The following is a 26,725-nucleotide window of genomic DNA, read 5'->3' as shown; positions in this document are numbered from 1 at the left end:
ACAGGTAGTAAGAGGTGATGAGTCCTCTTCCTCTGCACAAACCAGAAACAACATGCGGACCTAATGACAGACAAAGCTACTGTACGGGGGGATCGATCGTACCTAAAGCCTGCAGTTTTATTAAGGTGTAAAAAGTGTCACTCCTAACGATTCTGGTAAAACGCTGTTGTTTTCAGTTTCAGTTTATTTTAAGTAATTGGGGCCCGATCCTGCAAAGACGGATAAATCTGTATCATCTTGACTCGTGTGCATTTTCATCACATTGTCACAATGCAAGATACCGTGGCTGTACAAATAAGTAAAGTAAAAAAAATATATCTATATATAAAAAATATAAACTATTATGTATTTCAGGGAATGCAAAAAAGAAAACAGTAACTTTTCTCTTTTTTGTAAGAGAGAGCTCCTGTGTTCAAAAATGTGCTTTGCTTCAATCTGTAAATAGTTGAATGGCTTATAAATCTTAATTGTAACCTTTTCAGGTATTTTTGTACAAATAAGGGACTGATATATTCTGTTTATTGTAATTAGAATAAAACATTAATACATTGATATAAAAAAACGAAGTGTGTTTGTGTTTATTGGGGGAAACTTTGTTTAAAACGTTTGCTATTTAAGAATATAACACTGCTGTTTCATGTGTGTATGGTGCTATAGAAACCATACTGTAGGTGCGTCTGTGTTCATAGCTGTCTTTTTCCAGATGTAGGTGTGTAGCATCTTTTAGAACAACAGTTCCTACACATATAACATATATTAAAGTAAATATCTAATTAATAGTATGGGAAGTGTAGTCCTTTGTTTTTCCACTAGATGGCACAACATCACAAGTTCAAGGGCTCATAAAGTAAAACGACTCAGAGTATTTGGTTAACTAACTAATAATGGGGAACAGTAATGATACATATCACATCAATAAAGCAAAAGATGTGTTATGCAGAATGTAAAGTTACAAAAATCATGTTAACATGAGGTCAAACAGTAAGAAGGCTGCTTATCCTATGAGAGCTGACCCTTTGACTCCATCTCGGCCTGTCACGCCCTGTGGATTATCAGTCATGCAAAAATCGTGAGGTTACAAGACTTAAGGTTTTGCTGTGGGTGAAGAAAAGATTAACATGTCTGCAGCTTTGCAGTGTGTGTAACTTCTGCAGAACCTTTTACACAGGCGTCATGGACAAAGTTATGTTGCAGTAATTTCATATAAAAACAGCATTGTAATGTTACCAAATGCAGTGGCTCTGCAATAATTTAATGTTCCATTATTCTTGTTCACCAAACTTTGAAGAACTGTCAGTGAAGTGTTTAAACAATCTAAAGTCTCCACTTTGCCACAGATGCAAAACGTGCATGCTCCACTCTACAAGCTTTATATACCATTCTTTGTATCAGGGTGTGAGGGGGACACTGTTGATATAATGAAATACAAACAGCAATGATCTATGAAAGCTTTAATAAAGGACCTGTCAGCAGTGATTGAGGTGAAGACATGATCAGTTAAGATTGGTATCAGTAAAGTTGATCAACTGACTTTGTGGAAGCAAACATCTTTAAAATGTGTCATTGTTGAGATGCAAGTTCATTCCTACACCTTATCGTGTTGGTAAGATGATGAGAGTCTACTTCAGTGTAAACCATCAATCAGCCAATGGGAAACAAGCAGTTTTATCACCCTAAAAACAAGCACAGGTTGAACCTTCAGAAGACAAAAAAGTCCTCCCCCAAAGTCTCGACACTTTTGTATGGAAGCCTGATGCTGCCAAGACGGACAAGGAAAAAACAAGCAGAATCACATTACAAGTTTAATGTTATATCCAAATATGTTCATGTTATTGGAATATGTTAACCATATACATGTTAACTTACATTGTTACTTGTTATAATTCACAGAATAACATGATAACTTTATTATGACATTTTTACCCTCTTGTTTGATTTGGAAAAAGCTCAGAGTGAGACATCTTGCTGCCTTCTTATCTCTGTTAAGAGTTTCAAATGTGCAATACTGATTGTCAGGATCATAGATTTACTGTAGATATATATAATGTAGCTGGATGGACGGAGGAAGAATGTGGAAGAGACTGTTAAAAGAAAGAATAGGAGAATTATGCAATTGTCATATTTGTTTCAAATAGCCTTTTAGATTAATGATTTTGCTTTTTGAGTTCACTGCATTATGTTTAAGCAACATATATCTGCTTGGTGTGATATTAGAAAAACATTTCTCTTTGATACTATAAACATTTTAACTTTTTAAGTTTGCATCATTATCTTTAAAAGTCATTATATCTTGTATTTTGTATCAGTTAAGAACATATCATATTTATCAGTTAAAGTCTGTCTCTGTTTAAAGCTGCAAAGTAAATGCAAAGTCGGGATGCATGTAACAGGAAGGAGGCCCCAGAAAACCACAAGGGCTGAAGTAAGGATGGGCTGTCACCTTCATTTGAACTCAAAATGTACCCTTCAAGACGGCTGCTCAATATGTCCACGTGCATGTGATGCGTGTGTGCGCGAGAATGGACTACCTAATTGATTGGCACAGGGAAAAAGGTCCCTTCATGCGCGTGCTGTTTGAAAACCAAGAAGTTAGAAGTCAGGCTTGGTGAGGCTTGGGACCCTTATAGGTTCTTGAGACGGAGAAAGGTTTCCATGATTCCCCTTAGCGACCCCTTTTAGCTGGGGAGATATAAAAGAGAGACTCGTTCCAGCAATTATAAGGCAACAAAAACTAAGTGAGTAGTAAAGTTTGTCAGGGAGCCGGGAGACCTACGGAGGCCAATGGGTAGTATCACATAGGAGAGCCTACCCCCCTTCCCAGGTTTACATTGCTCATAAGTGACTTAAGTTGAGGACGAGGACAGTGAGTGATCACGTAAGGGCCCACAGTGGTTACCAGACAAGAGGACAGATAAACTAGCTGAGATTAATATTAAGATTTAAAGGAATAAATTGTTATTTATTATTATAGAAGCAAAGTTAAAATTAATCTTTAAAATGACAGATCAAAATTAAGATTTAAAGTAAAAAATCTTATGAATCATTTGCTTGTAATAAATTACAATTAAAAATTAAAAACTTAAATTATATTCATTATTAACTAAAATTGGAATCTTAAGTTAATCATTCCTCAAAGGGCTAAGGGCCTGCTAGCATAGTCCTGACGATCTGTGAGTGCCACAGGCGACAGATGACGTACCGTCGCCAGCAGGTTAAGCCTCAGGTTTTTGGCGCCCTGAGGGCAGCCTGTTTCATCTCTCGTCTCTCGCTTCAAGACGATGTGCGTTGCTAGCTCACCACAGCCCGAGGTTGAGGTGTCCATGGAAAAACAACAACTATCTCTCCCTCGTTCAACATGCGTCTTCTCTTCCCCAGAATGCCGAACTTCCACTTACAAGTAGCTTTATAACAATAACTCCCTCTTCCCTCCCCTGAACTACTGCTCAGCCAATTACCCACTACGGTGGGCACCTCCCTCAATAAACAGCTGCAAAACAACAGCAAAAAGAAACAGGAACTTATACCCAGCGTTCCAACATGTATATTATATGTATTGGTCAGGTAGTGACAGAATGCTCCTTTGACACAAGCTGCACCATATCACGTTATATCAGGACATATAGTAAGTTGTTAAAACAAGAAAAGTTTCTAGTTATAGCTTGATAAGCTTGTTTGTCGTACTGACATCAAACTATCTTGTTATAACGTGAAAAGCAACTTGCTACAGCAAAAAACATGTCAAATGTTCACATTATAACATGACATGAGGTTCCTTTTTTTCTTTTTATGGCTTAGAAGCAAAATGCTGCCGTATTTTTCTGACTCCTAAGGAGACACAGAGCCTAAACATTACAGTCAATTCTTGCCTAATTTAACTGTGTTTTATTGTCGTCAGTGAGAACAAATCGTTCTTCGATCTACGTTTAACATCCAGACCTGAACCAGTCCTCCAACAGTTTGGACAGATGACCTCTGCGAGCCTCTGGCTGTCACAAATGCAAACTCCGTCTTTTGACCCTCCTCTAAAGAAGACATTACAGATTGGATGACTGTAGGACTGTATGACTCATTACAGTCACGGCTGGGACATGGGGGCTTGCCTTTTTTTTTTCTTTAAGGCATTTAAGTACCTGACATGTGTCTGACATGTTTATTTTGCACTGACACATTGCTTTAACGTGTTATTTGGTGTAAAAAAGGCAATTAAGCTTTATATCCGCACAAAAAAATAAAGCTTCTAATATTACTAATACTAAAACTGTGCTCCTACTAGGACTATAAAATATAATCAAAAGTAAAATACTAGAAAGAAAGAAAGAAAGAAAGAAAGAAAGAAAGCTTTGCTGTCCTCCAAATTGTTGAAGCTAGCGGGAAACACATGTTACTGCAAAGACGTCTTAAAGTAAGTCATCATGTCAATCATGACATGAGCTTAGAAGTATCTCCATATCACTATCAAATAATTTAAAAAATAATCACTGAAATATACAACATGCTGTATCTAAAAGGCATGAGCACCTCTAATTCGGTCAATTTATCTGAACCAGTAAATAAGTGAAAAAGCTGGTGGGACCGTATATTAGTATCCTAATATTGTTTGTATTATATGAAATGTGATGATATGAATTTACATTATAGTAAATATGAGGCTCTCCTGAGGGTTTTATAACCCCGGGAATAACCAAAGGCTACAGTGAAATATTGTGCATACAATGTGAGCGATAAACGCTGTTGGTTGCCTCTGCCTTCACTGCATGTCAAACGTTTCCATAAATCCATTTCCCTGGTTAATCATGAGGCGATAATATGTGAATCACTCATTACCGACCCATCAGGTCCCAATACAATGGAATTGTGTTCAGTAATCCACCAAACAGAAGTTAAGGAGTGCTTCCACTGCGCCATGAGCAAGGGAGCTCACGGTATGCTAGCAAGATTTAACGTCAATAATATCGCCTGCCATCGACATACAGTAGATATAACTCGACATCATGTTTAACTGAAAGAATAGCTACCTGACCAGCCATGTCGTTGCCTCCAAATCAACATCAAGACATTCATAAACAAGTAATCTGTGATACAGAGTTATTAGTAAGTAAGTTCAGAGGGTGAGTGCACTTCTTGCAGCTTGTGAGTTACATTCGCTTTCCTGTAGTGTTGAGAAGTACTGAAGGACTCCATGTAGCGTTGTAAAGAACAAAGCTTTCTCCTTTGTCTGTACAGTTTCTCTCTCCTCAGCCGCATGGCAGTCATCAAAGTTGTCATATTTTAAAGAAATGTTGAAGTCACTCGTAATACTTTGATGCTTATCAAGTTGCAATAAATCATAAACGGAGGCGTGCACTGTCATCCTGTTTTAATAGTAAGTCATATTTTGTACCATCTCTTGGGCATGTGTTGTCAATTGTATATACTTTAAAGGCCCATCTAGGGACGAGGCATTGCAAATTAGCCACGGCTATATACTGCATGTTGTAATGTGTGGCACTCGCTTTATTTACTTGCTTCATACTTGTCCCTATACAAACAAACATTATAATATACGAAAATACATTTATGACACATGCTGAGACTTTGCAGCCTGTACATTAATAGAACGGTGAGTAGGAAGTTTCAACTGAAATACTTGGTAGGTGTGCATTATCAGAAATTAAAGGACACCTTGCAGCCAATCAGAATCAAGTATTCACCCAGACCATGCTATTATCACTAATACTGTCATCCTCTTTTCTAACAATGTAGTTTGCTTTCATTGATTTGTCTTCCATTTATCTTTTCTCATAGAGCCGTTTTATTCTAATGCTTTGTATGTCTATCTGCAGGTGAAATGCACATTTACACAGGTGTATGTGTGTATTTGCTTGCGTGCGCGTCTGTTGACGCACAGTAATCACAGCTTCAGAACCTCCTTGTGATTCAGTCTTTCTTGCATAGGCTGCGAGCCCCGTTCCCATTGGCTGGCCCGGTGGGGGTTGGGGGGGGTGGGGGTGGTTAGTGGCTAGATAAAAGGAGCAAATGTCTCCTGTCCTGGTTACACACACAAACACTCTCACCACGTGCCTGTCTGTCCGCCCGTCTGTTTCTAGACGCTACAGAAGAGGACAAGATCCACCATCCAACAGCACTGCTGAGGCGGCTCTCACCTGAAATTGTAAGTGCACACACACACACACACACACACACACACACACACATGCACCCGCGCACATCCATACAAACATGTTTAATCCTATTTGAGAAGAGGATAAGGATAAGTGCTCGGCTTCTCAAAGGGTGCAGGGTGAAACACTTGTTGATTGATAAGCCACTAGTGTAGACCTGGGGGGGGGGCAATGTCCATTTGTACTATTTGAACAAGCAGAATGCCAGTCATCTGAAACACACTATCTTTTAAAGCTTTTACTTCATTCTAGTTCATGTTGTAGGAGTGAAAAAGGTTTATTATTTAAAATATGTCATTAACAAATAGATTTGATTCAACTTTATTGTATTTGCAAAGAGAACAAGTACTGAACCTCTAACAAACGTCCCTCAGTCATTAAGTTGTGTGTCGATGGGGTCAAGGAAATCTTTATGAGGCTTTGTTTCAAACAGGTTTATGATGCTGCCCTTTGTTACACTGTGCTATGAGAGAGTTTATTACAGCAATTTATACAAATAGACTTTCAACTTGTTTTAGAAACAGACCAAGCTTTCTTTTCACCTCAGTCCATGCAGTGAAAGCAAACTAAGCTATGATCAGACTGGCTTAATGTGTCAGTAAGAGGGTCAAGGGCTCATACATATATGCATTTAAACTGTGCACGCTCATACAAAGTGTGTCAAGGAGCATGGCTTAGGTTGGCGTGAAATGAAATTACTCATTACTACCCAGAAAGTACTTACAGAAGAATTGTTAATGGATGTTGTTAATATATGCTGTAGTTCAAGACTGATGTTTACAACATGCAGGTGTGTTAAGAGTAGAATGGGATTAAATGAGATACATGTCCATAATGCAAAACATCCTTCATTATTTTATCTTAATTATTTTAACAACATAAAATAACATTATTGCAAGTGTTTTAATGGGCTTTTTATTCTACTATTATATTGACAGCTTTACTGGAATATAAACAACATATTTGAGATTTTGATTTGCAACTGTGAAATACAATCATTTCATAGCCTAATTAATCAGTAGCAATTAGGAGCTTCATTTAAATACTGGATCCTATAGTGACAATTTAACCTGTGAACTGCAACCAGAACTGACATATTTATACTGATATCAAGGTGTTTACAAGTATTCTCAAATATCATATCATATTAGTATAAAAGTTTTCTGTGTGCATACAGATTTGCATGTAATACAATGTTAAAGACCAGCTCCAGTCATGTTTTAAGACATATAAAATGGTCTGCTTTTAACAATACATTGTGTCCGATATATTTTTTCTGCAAAATACGTGGAATTACCTCGTAAAAATCCTCCCAAAGCATCCCCTCCTTCTCCCTCATTAAAAACTCCTGAATCTGCATAGTCCCCGCCCACTATGCAAATTTCCAACAGCCCCCTCTGTGTAGAAAACAAAACACGTCTCTGCCATCGTTTAGTGGCTACTTGTAGAAACTTAGCTAGTTTAAAATGTAGTAGTTAGTAGTAGTTACGTTAACGTTAGTAGTCAGTAGTGAGTTTGCAAAAATTACGATGACAGTTACAGCTGGATCGGTGCAGCATCAGCAGTGATGCAGGCGTTGTGGTGGTGAAGAGGGAGCTGAGCCTGAAGGCAAAGCTTTCTGTTTACCAGTCAATCTACGTTCCAACCCTCACCTACGGTCACGATCTTTGGGTCGTGACCGAAAGAATGAAATCGCGGATACAAGCGGCCGAAATGAGTTACCTTCAGAGGGTGTCTGGGCTCAGCCTTAGAGATAGGGTCAGGAGCTCGGAGATCTGGGGGGAGCTCGGAGTAGAGCCGCTTTTCCTTCGCGTCGAAAGGAGCCAGTTGAGGTGGTTCGGGCATCTGTTTGGATGTTCACTGGAGGGGGGCTTTAAATGAATCTTTATTGGCCAGGTATTTATTAGGAATATAAGGTATTTGACTCTTAACATTGCTCTCCATGTAGCTACATTCATAGAAATAGACACACAAACATTAAACTATTTACCTCAACATTAAACTACTACGTACAAGCTTCCAGATAAAAATATATTTAAAAACTAAAATACATTAATAACACTTGTAGTCAATGAGAAAATAGTGCAATGATGAAGAGTGCAAAGGATGCAAGAAAAAAATGGATTAAATAGGTAGGTTTGGTATTTACTTTATAAAATCATTATAATCATTTAAAATGTGTAAACTGTTTTGATATGCATACATTTCCAAAAGAGTGTCAAAGGAAGCAACTGCTGTCTGAATAAACATTTTCAGTGTACTTATTAAACTCATGTCGATACCATAACATAGGTTCATCCAGGGTGAAGTGACTTTTATGGATATAAATTATTAACACAGAGGGCCACAGGTGGTATCATAAAGCAGGTAAAGTCACTCTGTAGTTCCTGGCTATTTTAGTCTGAATGAAAGCACTCAAAAGTCACATTCAACCATTAAAATAACATCCACTTGAGCTCAAGTGCTAAAATGTGTCTGTGCTGTGTTGCAGTGGCAGCATGGATGCAGCAGAGTTTCGACGCAGAGGGAGGGAGATGGTGGACTATGTAGCTGACTACCTGGAGAACCTAGAGCAGCGGCCGGTCTACCCGGATGTGGAACCAGGATATCTTCGTTCCCTGATCCCCACGGAGGCCCCGACGGAGCCTGAGAATTATGAGGATATTATCAAAGATGTGGAGAGGGTCATAATGCCCGGGGTGAGCTTAGACTTCGGCTGATTTGTCGATGCACATAATATCTTTATTGATACTAAAATTCTCTTGTGTTTCACTGAACATTCATACTGTAAACCAAGTTATCTGGAGGCAAATATTCCCAGTACTGCATAATGAACATTTAATGTTCTCCTGACTATTAAAACAATAACCAGAACTGTTTACATGGTGTTTCAGAGGTTAGCACTGTTGCCTTTACCTTAATTTAACTTGTTTAAGTCTCCTTTGTTTTTGATTGGCTTATTCTTTTGTTGAAACTAAATGAAACTTGAAAAATCAAAGTGTTTTTTTCTGTCTGTTCATCACAATGACTGTATAGATGGACGACAGGTCTCCATCTGCTCTTATTGTACGAAATTGAAGCCAAAATACCCCCGTGACGGGCGCTGCCATATTGCGATGATGAAGTCATTTGGAGCCAGAGCTGGAGCCACCGTAGCCACTTCCACTAACCAAAACACACACTTCAATAACCAAAAAAAACAGCAATGATCCTGCACATCGCCGAATTTAACAGCTGAAAAGCTTCTTGTGTTGGTCTGAAGCAGACGCTCACAGATATGGAAACTTCAATGACTGTAGTGATTGTTTTAGCTACGTTACCTCTTGCCGTTCCTCCTCTACTCTGCTAATCCAGAACAGACCGGCTGCAGGAGCCATATTTGTTAACAGAGCTGTCAATCAACCTTTTTTCAGCGTCAAGTAACTAATCAAAAATACACTTGAAACAGAAAAATGAACACTTGTAAATCAGCATGATAAGAACTAACTATAATGACAGAAAAGCTTTTTTTAATTTGATGTGTATTTTGATTTTATAGTTTGACTCATGTCCCATCTGTTAACATGGAGGAGGCGGGCTTTATGACCTATACTGCAGCCAGTCAGCAGTATATGGGAGCTGTCATGTCGTCCATCTTTTTATACAGCCTGTGGTTCATTATTTCTACCGAGTGTAGCACGTGCTAGGTTTTTCGATGAACCTGCCAAGAAACAACACTATTTTATAGTAGGTTGCTCAATGATCACCAGAGGTTCTTTTAAAATATCAAAAGTCTTTTCAGCCATTTATTACACAAATTAATTACTTTGCGGCTAAAAGAGTGCAGTTTAGTAAAAACATGTTATGTTGTGCTATAACAGCTAGCTAGAAGTTTAAGCTAGCTAGTTAGCCAAACATTAGCAATAATTCTTTTAAAGAAGTGGCACTTTTTTTTTTACTATTACCATTATTATTATAGTTATAAAGTAAACTATAACTTTGTCAACCTTTTCATGTTGTCTTCCAGATCACTCATTGGCACAGCCCGTACTTCTTTGCCTACTTTCCAGCTGCTTCCTCTTACCCCGCCATGTTGGCTGACATGCTGTGTGCGGCTATTGGCTGCATTGGATTCTCCTGGGTAACAAACACTTTGCTTAGTCTCCGTAACTGTATTTTCGGACTGTGTTTATGAGCGGTATATGAAAAAACAGAACATTTATGTATTTTATTTTGGGTTTGCGTGTCTCAGGCTGCCAGCCCGGCCTGCACAGAGCTGGAGACAGTGATGTTGGACTGGCTCGGGAAGATGCTGCAGCTGCCTGAACATTTTATAGCCGGAACTCACGGACACGGAGGAGGTGTCATCCAGGTAAATGTCTTTAATGAGTATTTGTACATGTTAACTTCCTGTACGAATGTCAAAGAGACTTCTGCTCACATTTACAGTATACTCTTCTGTACATTAAAACTTGTGTATAGCCAAATCAGAGGCTCAAATGTAGGCTTTTATTGGCTTATAAGGACCGATCCTTTCCGAGTATTTATTTTTCCATAATTGCTCTAATTTACTTGATAGTTTGACTTTCAGAACAACAAAAGGTGAAGATACACATTCACAACTCACTTCCCCTGAACATGTATTCATAAGCAATTTGTGCGCTATTGATTTGCTGTCTCTTTCCACGGCTCACGCCAGCTGAAAATTGCCAGGAAATTGCCTTTTAATGTGTCACCCACAGGCAGGCACGGACGCTGATGCGGCTGGGATTGTTTCGTGTGGCGAAAGGCGAAGCATTAGTTTAGTGTTCCATTGACGGAAACGCTGTTTGTGCGTGTGTGTGTCTGTGTGTGTGCTCATGGGAGAGTGTTGGAGCATGAGAGCGCACTCTGATGACTGATCATTTCAGGCCTCCTGTATTGTGACCACCTGAGTGTGAGGATGTGCGTTCATCTGGCTCGGGGTGTTTTTGTTTCTGTCTTGCCGCCGTCCTTTTTAAGTGCAGCTTACCAGCTCACTATGGCAACCAGTGGGGCTCTTGTCACTGCAGCGGGGCTAATGAGTGTCAGCACTCTGCCGGCCTATTATTATAAACCTTGTGCCAAAACAAAGGGGGAATGGGATTCACAAAGACCTTGGGTGACTTTAGATTTCCCTTTTTACTCCGTCTGACTCATTAGACTTTGGTGGCGGAAAAAGAGAGTTTGCTTTTTGTTAAAATAAATTAAGAAGGACAAAAGAAAACAGAGACTCATTGACGAAAGCATCAGAGAAAAACTGATGTGCACCCATCTATGGCTCCTTCTATGTACGCAGAATTTAAGTTAAGGCTTATTGTGGTAATAATATCAACTTGGTTAGATTTGAAACAGAACCAGTTTACGTCAGAGTTACTGATGGCTTCGAGGATGGATGAGAGGTGATGGACTTAAGGCTAAAGGTGTGCTCATGATTACATCTCAGGGCTTAGTGTGTTTGTAAACAGGGCAGGAAGCAGGAAGTACACTTTGGAAGCTTGAGGTTTTCTATTTTTGGTTTAGTCTTTATGAGCCAGAGACCTGACACTCACAGTGATTTGATGGTTAAATTGATTGATTTTTTCTGTGGGTCTCTAGTCAGGCTTAATTTTACTCCTCCTCTTTCTCCTTAATTTTTTACGCCTCTGCTTTTCAACGCAATTACAAAAATAAGATTATGTGTCTAGCAGGTGATTTGTGTTATTGACTGAATGATCTGAACATTTCATTGACTGTCTCGGAGTAATGTCCTCTGATTCCTCTGAAGTCACACTTTGCCTCATTAAACAGCCTCAAACATTTCCCACTACATCAGGCCGGCTGAATGATGACTAACGGCACAGGTTCTAACAACAGTCATTTTCTTCTTAATGAGGACACGAAGGTGTCACAGCGGTTTAAAGGAAAGGATATCCAACAGCACATAATGTTCACATTTGTGTTTTTAAGTGTGTTTTTAAAAGGTTTGATTTGAGTGTATGTATGCAACAGTCTGAACACAAACATTATAGCTCAGATTAACATGAATTACAGGCTGTATTTGTCACTTAAAATAATGCAACAGGAATACACTTTCACATCATATTTGGCAAAGCAGGTGCATGTTAACCCCAGATTTTATTAACAATAGTTTCGATAGTCTAGAATCCTGGCTATGATAAATGATTTGTTTGCTTTTCTGATACAACAGCTACTATATTTTTCAACTGCCAACAGATGTTTGAACAGGGCTGCTCCGACTGTGGCTGGCTGGATTAATGCCCCACTCATCGGAAATGTCAAGTTACAAAATCTAAGCAGATTTGTGCTAAACATCATAATCAACATTAACTTTCAGGAATTAGTATTCAAATATATTTTAATAGGTCTCGCAATGACTGAATCCTGCTTAATATAAAGCATGTATAATATAATATAATAATGTCTAGATTAGGTTGTTCATAAGATTCAACAAGTTGTCACTCCTGGTAGTAAAACAGAATTGTCCCCCGACTATATAAGTGTAGGAAATATTAATCTTTGGTATTAATTTAACACTGGAGCAGCATTTACAGGTTTCTTATTCTCTTAAAGGGCACAGCGAGTGAGGCGACCCTGATGTCTTTGCTTGCTGCTCGCTGTAAAGCCGTCCGACACGTCCAGGCCTCAAACCCAGAGAAATCTGAGGGCGCCATCCTCTCTGAGCTGGTGGCGTACACCTCTGACCAAGTAAGCACAAGAAGAGATTTGTAATGTTACTTCAGTCTTGTTTAATGCTAAGCTTATTCTAATTCCTTTTATTTTACACACATTTCTGTCTTAATGCATACAGTTTTATTGATTATTTTCAGATATTTTTAAATTATATGTTTAATAGAACCTAAAATGTATTTATTGTTTTATGAAGCACGGGGTCTAAAAACAAATTTTCTATTTGAAATATTGATGCAAATATGATGACATCGGCAAAGTGTCTGACTCATTCAACAGTGTTTGATGTGAACTCAGATGATTGAAGGTTTCCTCAGTGAGAGAGTTTTGCAGTGATGTAGAGAGACAGAGGGTCATGCAGGCAGCAGCTCTGATCAGCTTTAATACCAGGCTGACTTACTGACTGGGTTAGAGAGTCGCCTGAGGGCCACACAGACCTTTACAGGGAGAGCAGTGTGTGGTTCTTCTACTGAACTACACTGTTCTTTTGTCTGGGTGGACATGCCACAGGTTTATTCTCATACCAAAAGCAGGGCGACCTATCAACTCACATTTATTGCTTTTCTTACAATTGTTGCATCTTTTCCCTCCTCAGGCTCACTCCTCAGTGGAGCGCGCTGCTCTCATTGGAGGAGTGATGATGAGGAAGGTTCCTTCGGACGACAAGTACGCCGTCGTAGGAGACGTGCTGAAGAAGATGGTGGAGGAGGACAAAGCAGCTGGGCTCATCCCTTTCTATGTGAGAAAAGACAGAAATCTACATAAGCTTCCACAGAAATTAGACACACAAAAATAACATATTGTTAATGTCATCATCTGTCAATGGATTACTTTTGCAACACATGTAACTCTTAAAACAACCCACACAGCCGCTAACAAAGATGCAATGAGCCTGTGCTGCTGCTGTGCACTTCCTGAGGCTGTTGAAGGATAACATTGTTTCTGTTCAACCTAATGTTTGTCTATCTGGTTAAGGACAATAATCTCTGTCTCATCTGGACCCACAGATCACAATCAGAGAGCAATAATCAGGAGGCTGCAGCAGCTCTGGATCATTTAAAGTGATATCCTGTGTTTGAATACAAGATGTAGATCTGTGCTTCTATGAAAGCAATATGTCAAAGCTTCAATTTCATTTTCTTGTATGAAATGATTTAGATCCAGTATGTCATAGTTGTAGGAGAGAAAGAAGAAAATGGCAGGTAAACATAGCACTTCAAGGTGTTCATGGTTTGTATGTTTGTGTCTTTCAGTTCTGCGCGACTCTCGGCACCACTCCATCATGTGCGTTTGATCGCATCACCGAGCTGGGGCCTTTATGTGAGTCAACAGGAAAAGGCTTGTGAAGCCCAGTTTGCTTTGTTAGCTGTAAGGCTCACACTTTGATTTAGAGAAGGACCAGGGATGTAAGAGACATTTAGATTCTTAGGTGTAGTATGTTTTAGTTTTGAAAATATTCAGTAATTTTTTTAACAAGCTAAAAACAGCTTGAAATAAATCAATCAAAAACTGAAAGTATGTTTTTTCATGCATCATAAACTCATACATTGGATTAAAAAACTTCTCTTGTCTTGTCTGTTGTAGGTAATAAGGAAAATATCTGGATGCACATTGATGCTGCCTACGCTGGGAGTGCATTTATCTGTCCTGAGTTTAGGCCTTTGTTAAATGGCGTTGAGGTGAGTATTCAGGTTCATACAAAGCATGTAAAATACAAGCTTGTGGGTAACAGTTGGACTGTAGCTGTGTCTCAATACGGGGGCTGCATCTTTTGAAGGACGCGGCCTACGGAGGATGAGTCATTCGTAGCCTGTGTAGACCGCTAAGGCTGAACTGAAATGAAACAGTCTATGGAGGATTTCCTGTTTGCCTCACCAGCTGTTCCCGCCTTTAACCTCACCAGATGCAGCTCCTGTCGCCTAGCAACAGGTAGCTAGCGGGCTAATTAGCTATCATATCTAACGTCACATTACTTTTAACCTATTATTTTAAAGATAATTTGTTTCAAGGACCCTTTTGGTTTATTTTAACACTTGTATCTCTAGCTATGTGACTGAGTTGAAACCAAAAGCGTTTATATTTAAAAGTGTTATCCCTGGCCGTTTAAGAGTCCGCAATCTCGTTTGAATTGGCGATAAATCTCTGGATACGTTGATGAAGGATGCACCTGACGGATCCTTTGTGTCCCAGGAAAAGGAGGACGCATTGGTCAGCCGCATCTGAAGGAGCCTTAGAAATGGGACAGGCTTTGACGTGCTGCTGTGACGCAGTCGGCCTCCAAATACGCCCTTCGATGAATGCAGCTCCTGAATTGGGAGACAGCTTATATTTTGGCTTCTCTGTCAATTTTCCATGACTAAAATTCTCCTGTTGCCGCTGAATGAAACGACAACCTATTTCTGTTCAATTGGTTGTGAAATCCATCTCACAACAGCTTAGGAAGGAAACACTGACTGATTATATCCAACTGCTTCACTTCTGTTTGAAAATGGCAAAACGTTAATGTCAAGGAGGAAGCACGCAGGAGTGAGTAATAGGCCGAACAATCGGCTGCGGCGTAGGAGCTTCAGTCCGCCTCTTTTGAGGCTGGCGAGGCAGCTGTTGCTCCCGAGCTGTGCAGAGACGCAGAGATAAGGACGGAGTAATTTCCTGAGGCAGCGTTAGACCTTTATATATCGCTGTTTATTTGACACACAAGTTCAAACAACGCTGAAGGCCAACAGAGAAACAGATTTGACTGTGAAAAGACCAACTGTTGTTTCATCTTTTCTCCCACTTAAAGCTGTTTTTCCACTAGATTAACATTACTGTTTAGTATTTTTAATCCAGTGGGAAATATAGACGGTTCACAAACTTATTTTGAATTACATGTAGTAATATTAGGTGCTGTTTTTATACTGTAGTTTTGGCCTATTAATTTAAACCAGTTTAAAGTCAATGAAAAATTATCCTGCGAGGACAAGAGGAAGGGTCCTGGTCATTTAGGATGAGCGTGCAGCCCCGCTGGAGGGTTTGTTGCTAGGATATGAGTGATGGGTGAGCAGGCAACCAGCCCCCCTTTGAATCAGTCAGCATGGCAACTGTCAGCCCGGAGTCTGCCTCACATTGTCTCTCGAAGCCGTGTTATTGCATTTACGGTGGCAGAGAAAAGGATATTACAAAAGATAGCGAACAATAAGATGAGGGCAGATTAGGAGAAAGGTTTGTCTATCTTTGAATAAACGCTGCCAGGAAAAGGTTTTTTTCCTCTGTGCCATGCGAGCTGTGGGCTGCATGTTCCTCTTTTGCATTTCAAATAAAATGTGGCTGCTTTAGTGGAGATGACGATGATGGTGAAAAGGTTGTCTCTGCGTCAGGGATGGTTAATGAAGATGGATTATGGTGTGTGTTTCTGCAAAAACAGATCAGAAAAGAGACTTTTATGACCAGTTATAACATTACATGTTTTTGATTTTATGCAGCAGTCTACAGACATTTACTAGAGGCCACTGATACATAATGAAATCAAAAATGTTTTGAGTTCATTTTTGTTAATTCACACCTGTCGTTACATTTATATTTTCTTTGTTTCTTGTTAAGTTTGCAGATTCATTCAACTTCAACCCACACAAATGGCTTTTGATCAACTTTGACTGCTCTGCTCTGTGGTGAGTCTTCCATATATGACTCTGCTATTTCATAAATACAGCAATATTAATAAAAAGTGAATTGCTTTGGTGGATAAACAGTCTGTTAATATAGTGTTTTAAACTGTGTAACCAAAGGGAAAGTCATTTTTAGCAGTCAGAATAAGAGTGACTCATGGTCCCCTAAAGTAAGCAGTGGGTAGTTAGTGTCTTCTCCAAACTGATGTCCATCTACACCTGAGTCATTTACAGAGTAAAAATAGACCCACGCCGTCCAGCTGCCTTTTCTGTCAGCAGCAAACAAAACGAGGCGTGCTCTGCACAAGATGGAAACAATGGTGGTTAAATGTCGACACTTTTTTTCCATCATCTACGGCTCAGTCTATTAATACTGGATCATTTTTAGTCGTTATGTAATATATATACAATATATTGTCTGATAATGCAGCACAGTATCATTGAGTCCATATATTTATTAACATCTTTTGTTTTTTTTGCATGTCCTGTATTGCGAGCCTCTGTGTTACATGTTTTAAATAGATTTTAATCTCTTATCTTATATTATGTTTTTAAGTTTGTCAGAGTGACTCGAAACATCTGTCCAGTCCAGGGACTACAGATGAAAAACGCTTCTTAAACTCTGGCACATTTACAGCAATGTTCCTGAATGTGCTCTGTCCCTGTTAAATAAACTAATACATATAAATAAATAAATAAATAAATAAATCAAATTTAAAAAGCGATCAGATTGTTTTCTACTAAAAGCATTACTTGAATTTACTTTATCCAAACATATATTTAGATATACTGCATGTCAGTTTCTTTTTATAATAAAGGAACTAATTTGGTCTCACGGTGTTTTCATAGAGATTTGATGCAGTATTTTGAATATACTGTGCTGTTTAGTCCAGTACAACATACTAACAATACAACAGAATACATTATAAGATAGTATGGCACACTGTATGTGAAATACATAGGGTTTACTTGAGTGCTTTTTGTTGTTCGACAGGGTGAAGAAGAGAGCAGACATCATTGGAGCCTTCAAGATGGAGCCGCTCTACCTGAAACATGAAAACCAGGAGTCAGGTACAGTCATTTCTCTCAAGTTATTTCAGTCAGTGATCACAGATCAGATTGTATGCGTAACAAAATAACAACCACAGTTGTGACTCTGTTTGCTGTTGAATTTGTGATCAGTTAGGCACATTTTAAGTCCAGCATTGATCCTTAAACATCTCAAAATGCAGTGATGTGTAGCCTAAACCAGAAAAACACAAGCAAGAAGATGAATGTGAAACCGCCAGACAGGTGTGTGTGAGTGTGCACTTGTTTATCTGTCTTTGTGGGGACCGGTACTAGAGCTTCAGAGGCAGGACATTTTTGAGTTTTAAGACTTAATTGACCTAATTTAATTGATAAATCAAACATGCATTGTCCTGTCTTGTAAGCGTGAGTGTGTTCACAGAGAGGACTACAACTTTGCCAAGAGTTAAAAAAAAAAAAAATTCACACTTACCTTTAAAAACCCACAATATGACTCAGTATCTGTGTGTGCAGCGACTGTGCATGCTTGTGTACACGCTCTTTGCCTGCAGACGAAATCAGACCTGCACTATAATTTGTCTGACAGACAAGCAGACAGAGACAAAAGACAAACAGCCACCACCCTCCACACTGCGGCACCTCACAAAAGCCTCACTCATACAATCTGGACCCTTCCATCTAATTAGTGGTTATTAGCAGCAGCTAACACAGGGCTCCATTCTGTAGAGATGAGCTATCTGTAGCTATTAGTCTGTGCGGACTGACAGTGCTGTGATCAGAGAGATATAGTGGGTGGGAGCAATGACGGCAACACCAGGACAACAGAACTGAATCCAACAATTTTCTGAAGCTATAGAAATCTGTTTGTTTAAATTTATATATGTGATGTGACACGTTTCACTGAATCCCTGTGTATCTGTCTTTTAACAGGGCTGGTCACAGATTATAGGGTAAGGTTACTATTTATGGACTTTCTATAATTTGCAGGACGTCAAGCTTACATCAAACTTGCTGAGGTTGAAGCTATAACCTCGTGCTCTCTTCCTCCTCTGTGTTGCAGCATTGGCAGATTCCACTTGGAAGAAGATTTCGCTCGCTAAAGATGTGGTTTGTCTTCCGTATGTACGGGCTCACAGGCATGCAGGCTCATATACGCAAGGTAGGGCCCCCTTTCTCTATGAAGCCAGAGATATATTTGCTTTTAACTTGGCATGCGCATGATGGCTGCCAAGTGTTCCCTGCATCTGTTTGGACCATCGGCTGTACACGTCCTCAAAAATTAACACTACGAGATGCAGTAATGCACATGAGCAATAGGGGCAGTGTAGAGGCAGAGGGGATGTGACAGGGTCAACACAGCAGCAGGGACAACAATGGCGGAAAGACAAGCTGATGTACCATGTCCGCAATATCCAAATCTGAATGATGTGTCATTGCTACTGCACAGCCACAATGTTGGAGAAATGGAGTGGGGATGGTACAGACGGTGTGTTCTGTCCACCGAACACTCAAAAGCTGTCGCTTTTTCTGCCCTGATTTCAGAATTAGTAACCTCCTCTAGTGTTGCCATGTCTGTTGTTTACATCCCGCACATATGGTAGTTGCATACGACCTGAGCTCTCTGGTGTGCCCTCTAGAGGTATCCTCCAGTAACCCTCGTAGTGCATAGACAAGCATGTGAACGATTATATTTATGATGCAGCCGGTTGTGTACACGAACGCAAGGTTAAAAAGCAAGCCTTGGTGTTCCCAGTCCACATGTAGTTTTAACCTTAAATTCTGCTTTGAGATCGTTTTGTAATCTACACTTCAAACCCAACAAATCTTAATTACATACAAATTCCCTTTTATTAAATACATACAGATCTACAATTAAATTATCTGATCACAATTAACTCAAAGGCCTGACCTCTAGCTTATATTATAAACAACTAAAAGATTAGCGTAATGCTTACAGTGGTGACAAATCTGCTTCCTTTTTTCTCCCTCTTTGGAATTCACTCCTAATCAATCACTTTAGGAAATAAACACTTGTGGCACTCACATATGCCTTGTCTTAGTAAATGCCACCTCCTTCCTCCCTTCCTCCCACGCCTCACCCCACCTAATCCTCCTAACCACTAAAGTCCCTTCAGGTCCCTCATCTCTGCCTCCATCAGCACATCCTGTCAGTCATACACGTCTGCTCTGTGTCCTCTGTTTATAGCAACATTTTCCTACATTTCTCCTCCCCCCCTTGCCCATCCTTTTCCCCTTGCAGTCTCTTCTCGATGCTTCACCCCTTTCTTTCTTTCTCCCCCTCATGCTCCTCTTCCTCCCTCCAGTCTGCTCTGTCAATCAAATAAGCCTGTTTTGTGTTTACTCTCCATTTTAAATGAAGCGGCATGATTGATCCCTGCAGCCATAACTCATGACGTACTCCTCTACTTGATTAGACAGATCAGTCTGAGCCTTTTGGTCCCATGTAGATTTTTTTTAAAAAAAGGAACAATATGTTTAAACAAAAAATGGGTTTCTTCTTTCCAGTGGAGTAGAAAGTAAAATCTACTTTGTCTTTTATTTTCATAGCTTTAACGCTAATGAATTATCCTGTCAGACAAAGACAAAAAGAGGTTGTAAAATGAAGCATTTTAAGGACGTTGGCAAGCTGAATATAAGTCGTGTTTAGGTTCAGGTGGTCATTTAGCCCAGTGTTTGGCATCATTAAGAAGGTAGGAAAAAGTGGAGTTGCGTTGGTCCATATAACTGTGATTAGATGCAGTGCTGTGTGTTTATAATACACATGCATTTAGTGTCTAAGTGGGCTCTTTAATCATAAGTAGATACATTAAGTTAAAAGAGCATGTTTGATCACACTGCCATTTGATTTTTCTTTTCCAAAGAAGTAAATTGACATTTTCCTGTGTGCAGATTTTGATACAGACTGTTTGATGGTCACTTAGTCCTGATTTGAATTTGTTTGAAGTGAGCCTGCAAGGCAGTGCTTCCAACCGGGATGTGTACTATCCCTTAGCATGCTCTTTTAATCTAATCTGTTTGGTTACTAATATATACAGATGGTCCCATTTAGTCAATATAAAGGGGTTACACTCCTGGGTTGTAGTAGAGAAGTACAGACTTATCTGTATGGCTGACAGCACCCTCATGTAATGATACAGCACTGCCATCTAGTGGAAATAGTAGATATTACAGCCTTTAGATGAGTTGATTTCATGAGACCAATTGTTTACTTATTCTGTAAATTAAAGAAAGAGCTTAAATAGACATTTTTTTCCAGAAAATGTGCTGTTATTTTGTAATGAACTATCTTATACTTAATAATTAATAGTGTACTTTGCCCTTTAACTTACCTGTTAAATCTACAATCTGAGTGAACATTAGGTATTATGGTGCTCTCTGAAAACCGATTAAAATAAATACAAACCAGAACAGAGCAGTGAAAGTGTACCTTTATGGACAGAAATATCACTGACAGCCCCCGGTTACCGCAGCAAGTCGTTGACACCCCAACAGCTCCATTTTACAGCGGCAAACAGCTAATAAACTAGCTATCATTAACTAATACTAGTCCGCGGAAGCTCTGGCAGGTCTCGGTAGCTACCAGTAGTTCCACTGACAGGTCTCGGTAGCCACCAAAAGTAATAATATAACTATTACTAATGATATAGCTATATATAACTAGCGATTATTCGCTCTGGTAGCGACCAGAAGCTCCATGTAGTGAAAGAATTGGTCAAAATCATGGGTGCTGCTGATTGGCCAAACAGGACTGCTGTGAATCTGCACTCGATGGCTCTTTCTCATGTGTGTCTCAGAAAACTGAAATTGAATTTTAAGAACTGAATTTGATTTGTAAAAAATCAGAATTCAATTTCAGATTATTACATTCAGTTTTAAGTTAATTGAAATTCAGCTTCAAAATAATAAATACAATTTCAAATTATGTGATTCAGATTCAGATTTTTATTTCAACTATTCAAGTTGAGCATTTCAAATTCAAATATTAATAATTCAAGTTCACTTTCTACTGACAGATTTCTGCCCATATACCTTCATCTACATGCACACTACATCATTAGCTCCATGAACACAGGCACATTATAATCCATGTCTTCTCTTTACAGCAAGTGGGTCTGGCCAAGGAGTTTGAGAGTCTGGTACGAGCAGACAAACGGTTTGAGATCTGTGCCGAGGTCATCATGGGACTGGTCTGCTTCAGGCTCAAGGTAACAACATCCAGCATAATGGACTTGAAAAGCCTGTATGGTCTTTCAAGAAATGTATACCCTGTAAAATATCAATCTGCTCATTGCCCAAGGCAGGTGAAAATGCAATTCTGAATGAATATTGGTCCCTTTGCTGTAATTAGCAAACATTATAAAACATGTAACATGTCCAATGTTGTAACCAAGATTAACCCAGAGGTCTGTTGGGTAGGAAAAAGCATTGGTGTTGTAAATAATTTAGCCGCTTTCTCTCTCAGGGCTCCAATGAGCTGAACCAGAACTTGCTGAAAAGGATCACTGATAACAGAGAGATCCACCTTGTGCCTTGCCAGCTCTCCGGCCGCTTCGTCCTGCGCTTCGCCGTCTGCTCACGCACAACGGAGTCACGTCACATCCAACAAGCATGGCGGCACATCACACAGATGACCTTCGAGCTCCTGCAGGAGCCCAATCATTGACCAAAAGGCTGCATGAAGGAAATTACCAAAGTTAGGACACACATTTCATGTTGCAGATGTTAAATGTCATAAAGGGAATGAACAATGATTTCACAGCTTAATTATTATCAAGTGTTTCTGTCTGTAGACGAGATTTTTTTATTTGCTAGCTATTACACATCTAAAGGAACCCAAATGTGCATTAAAGAAAATGATGCCGGTTCCAAATTTGTCTCACCATTTATGTCTCACTGTTAAATGATCATGTTTTCACATCAACACTCACCCATCCCCCCTGCAGACTTCTATTTACTGTCTATGCTGCTTCTGTGTCTTACATGCGTAAAAATGTTATCTGGTTTGTGGTGCATTCAAGGCTTGGTTTGGCTGCCAGTTTAGGGTGAGAGTTTTGATTTCTGCGATGAATGTATTGCACATTGTGTGTGTATGACTTTCATGAATTTCTGAGCCCGTGTGTGGCTAAAGTATATTGCGGGTATGTTTTGTGATGTGCTTTAAGTGAGAAATAAAAACAAGGATTAAGATTAATTTATCGCATTACTTGTCTGGATATAGTGAAAATTGTATGGAGGGCTTCACAGAGCGTGTGATGTAGAGGAACACTATTCATAGCAATCAGGTAAAATCCCTTTTATAAGTGCATTAAATAATATAAGACCTCATACAAAAGTATTTTAATATATACTTACATGTTTTTTTTAAAAGAATGCTTGTTAAATGATATAGTGTCTTATGCACATAAGAGTACTATTCAACTGCAGCACAAGATAATCCCATTTTCTCTGCAAGTTAGATAGAGAGTTAATTATACTACATTTGGAAGTACACAGAGCCATTCATCGTATTGTAACTGTAATGATGGAGAAGAGACACTTTTTAACCTTTACTGTAACTGTACCTAGCGTGATGTTTTTGGGTCAAGACAGAAAAGAAATAATTTAGTGGAGTTAAAAGAACAGAGGCAAAATGTGAAGATGCTCAGTACATTTATCACTGTCTTACTTTGGTGCCTATAAGCTCATCCAAGTTTGGCATTGTGTGTGCCATCACTCTCAGTTCCTTGAGCCCCCGACTTTAATCTCTCAGACAGGCTATCATGACGAACAAATGTGATTAAGAAACATTACTGTAGTCTTCTTCCTGCATCTGTGTGTCAGTGATTCCTCACATTTGTGTGCCTGCAGATTTGTAAACATCAACAAACCTTGTTGTAAATTTCTATGATTGTGTCGAAGTCCGCTGCTGTTACTGATCAAGGCGTCTCTTTAGCTTGGCCGTGTGCTGCATGCAATGGTAAAGATGAATTTAAATAAAGTTTAATGTAGTACGCACAGTGTTTCCATCTGTTTTTCAATATTTATTTAAGATGTCACTCTGCTTGGTGTAATCAGAGGTTATTTCTCTTAGTATATTACTAAGAGTTGTAAAAATGCAGCCTGATTTAGTCCTGCTGTCCATCTAATGCTGTACACTTAATTATAGTTGACAGGCATAGACTCACACAACTACCCATTTTGCTGTGTCCTCAGCCGCCTCTGAGCATCCTAATCTCTCAGGACAAAGGTCTGTGTTCTATAAATACAGACGAGGATTTAATATTAGAGGTTAATTCTTAGCCCCTGATTACTTTGGCCTTTCCATTCATTCACTTCAAAAGCTAAATTAAGATCAATCTCAAGGCATCGTTGTGATACAGGAATAGTAGACACGTTGAACATCTCTGCAGTAGAAGACAGGAGTGTACAATATCGACAATAATACAGCAGGTTTAGAAAATGCCATATAGAAAGGGATCATGTGGCCGTTTGTTATGAAATAACAATGCCATGATAGAGGTCCTAGTTTAAGTACTATCCACAGTGTACTTTACCTGTATCACCTACAGTATATGAATAAAATATGTGCTTTTACTTCAGATGGGTTATTGAGTGAAATATTCACTCACCAGCCACTTCATTAGGTTAACTGTTCAACCTCTCGTTAACGCAAATATCTAATCAGCCAATCACATGGCAGCAACTCAATGCATTTAGGCCTGAAGACATCGTCAAGATGATCTGCTAAAGTTCGATTTGAACAATAAAAATAGCAGTAATGTGGTTATAATTTGCAAAAACTAAATGTTTCTTAAAGTCGAGGTGAAATGAAAAATGTAATTTTACTCCTTTTAGATCCCCGGTAATATTGTGCAGCTATTTGACAATATAGGCAAAACCCCCCCCCAGAAAATCAATTTCTTCGTATTCTTATATCAAAATCTGGATCTGGATCTGAAAAACTGGATCTGAACTGTTTCCGAGCAACACAAACATTTTCCTGCACTCCTGCTGCTTTGTGAGTGTCCACATTCTAACACTGACCAGCAACTGTAATGTGCACTTATCTGTATAGACTTCCTTTGGTTCCAAATATCTTTAAAAATGCCTAAATACTCTGCAGTTGGGTATTTAAAGTCGAGGTGAAATGAAAAATGTAAACGAAAAATTTTAATCCTTTTAGATCACATCCCCGGTAATATTGTGCATCTAATTGACAATATAAGCCAAAGAAAATACAGACCCTTTATATTATGCTACATCCATGAAGTGTGTTATCAGTGCAGGAGTGTATTTCTCCTCTGAGCGTCTAGGATTGAGTCCACTGGAGAAAAGGAAACATCACGTTACCCTTCACATACACACACGTGTTGGTTCATATGAGCACAATGACTAAAGTACAGGTGTAACACCTGTTTTACTCTGCTTTACTAAGTCCATTCTTATTACAACGTCCTAATAACCACCATGAGTTGTTAAGTCCTGCTCTGCCCTCTGCTGGTAGAGAACTGTTACTACATCCACTGTGCAGAGGAGAAACCTTTTTAACGTAGTGACAATGAGGACTTTCCTCTGGCTTCAAGCTTTACAAAGTTTAAGTGTAAGCATCTGAAAGTTGTGAGGAGTTGTGTACTTTGTATGAGTCTGTGTTATTGTGACTTCTCTAGGAATACAGGCAGAACATTAGATCCATTCTATTCATTGCACTCCTGTACTGACTCACATGAAGTATTCAGTGAAGGACACTGACACAGGGGCCTTTCATAGGACCCGGACTGTGTATAGTTTAGCTGTGTATGAAATAAAAACTCTAATGCCCCTTGTACCAAAATATGTCAACTGTGAGGGCAGAAACCGAAGTTATCCACAGGAAGAGTTCTTGAATAGATGTTTTTTTTTTGTGAAGAGTAGCATCATGATACACATGATGAACACAAGTGAACACAGAGCATAGACAGAAAGAAAATAAATGAATAAGTTGAATAAAACACAGAACAAACAACAACAAAAAAAACCCCAAAAAACCCTGACCCACCCATCCTCCCACTCAGGCCCTCAACCCTCCCTGGAGTATTACCTAATGTTACGCAAAGTGTAGTTCATATACAGGATTTGAATTAGTTTAGCCTTTCAAATAGGAGATTAAGGGGTGCCAAATCTTATCAAATTCCCTGAGTTCTTTCTAAATGCAGAGTTTCTGTTAACTCCATGAGCCAGTGTTTGACAGTGGGCACTTCTTTCTTCTTCCAAAAAAGAAGAATGAGCTTTTTAGCAGTGAGAAGTCCATGAGATAATAGGCATTGCTGAGCTACCTCTAGTCTCCTTGTGCCTACCGATAACCCTAAAGTGATTAGTACTGGGTCTGGCTCTAACCCCACCCCCAGCATCTTTGAAAATGTTCTAAATATCCCTGACCAAAAGTTATGCAGGTTGGGACACAAGACATAGCTGTGCAATAAATTTGCATCTGGTGAGTCACATGTATTGCATTGAGATTAAATTTCTGGAAATATTTTGTGTAATTTTGTCTTTGAATAATGCAATCTATGCAAAACTTTAAATTGTATTAAACGATGTCGTGCATTAACCGAGCAAGTGTGTATATATTCCAGGCTTTTATCCCAGATATCTTCTGTCAACTGAATAGATGTTTTTATTGTGACAAATTTCACCCTGTTCAATAAAATCATTTACCAGGAGCAGAAAGTAGAAAATGGATGACTGACAGAATAATTTATATTTACCTTTTGCATTAAATGTTCCTGCTTCATGTCGCTCTGCCTCCTCCTCTTCTCTCCTCTGTCGTAATGATCGCACTCTTTCCTTTTCTCCTCTGTTCTTGGATTTTCTCTTCTGTTCTCATCTCTTCACGTCTCTTCTCTGATTCTCTCTCTAAAAAACAAACAGGAAGTCAGTGTTTTAATCTGCAAAGAACAAAGATTAACAGGTGAATTATCCAACTGGTACACTCCAAATTAAAAAACATGTAAATACCTTTTTGTGATTAATCACGATTAATTGCCTTTGTAAAATACCCCTCATCCATGCAAATTACCAGTTACTTGACTAAAAAGTTATTGAATTACTTTATAAATTACTCCATGTAAAAGTGATTATTACTGTATAAAATTAAGTTTTACATCAGTTTAAATATTTGCTTTAATTTTATCATTAAAGTGCACTATACAACTATATTATTGTTGC

The 26,725-nt window shown here is 39.0% G+C and overlaps 1 protein-coding gene across 1 annotated transcript; it reads left to right on the top strand.

Annotated features, from left to right (window-relative positions):
- The first annotated feature begins 8,638 nt into the window (after positions 1 to 8,638).
- On the top strand, positions 8,639 to 22,205 carry ddc (dopa decarboxylase). The gene is made up of 13 exons (XM_069656691.1): positions 8,639 to 8,860; positions 10,168 to 10,281; positions 10,393 to 10,512; positions 12,732 to 12,866; positions 13,444 to 13,587; positions 14,102 to 14,168; positions 14,433 to 14,527; positions 16,428 to 16,495; positions 17,487 to 17,563; positions 18,452 to 18,471; positions 18,582 to 18,680; positions 21,646 to 21,747; positions 22,005 to 22,205. Exons 1-13 carry the CDS (start codon positions 8,660 to 8,662, stop codon positions 22,203 to 22,205), a joined length of 1,443 nt encoding a protein of 480 aa, XP_069512792.1. The 5' UTR covers positions 8,639 to 8,659.
- The last annotated feature ends 4,520 nt before the right edge of the window (positions 22,206 to 26,725 follow it).

The sequence above is a fragment of the Semicossyphus pulcher genome, unplaced genomic scaffold (genome assembly GCF_022749685.1).
Source record: "Semicossyphus pulcher isolate SPU_LCO1_2020_fin unplaced genomic scaffold, fSemPul1.0.p SCAF_9, whole genome shotgun sequence".
Classification (NCBI taxonomy): domain Eukaryota; kingdom Metazoa; phylum Chordata; class Actinopteri; order Labriformes; family Labridae; genus Semicossyphus; species Semicossyphus pulcher.
This window is presented reverse-complemented; position numbering and strand designations above follow the sequence as displayed.

Excerpts from the sequence above, each read along its gene's own strand:
- ddc (XM_069656691.1), top strand. The coding sequence starts at position 8,660 with ATGGATGCAGCAGAGTTTCGACGCAGAGGGAGGGAGATGGTGGACTAT. Across the intron at positions 10,282-10,392 it reads GCTGCATTGGATTCTCCTGG|GCTGCCAGCCCGGCCTGCAC; the intron begins GTAACAAACACT and ends TGCGTGTCTCAG. Across the intron at positions 17,564-18,451 it reads ACATGAAAACCAGGAGTCAG|GGCTGGTCACAGATTATAGG; the intron begins GTACAGTCATTT and ends GTCTTTTAACAG.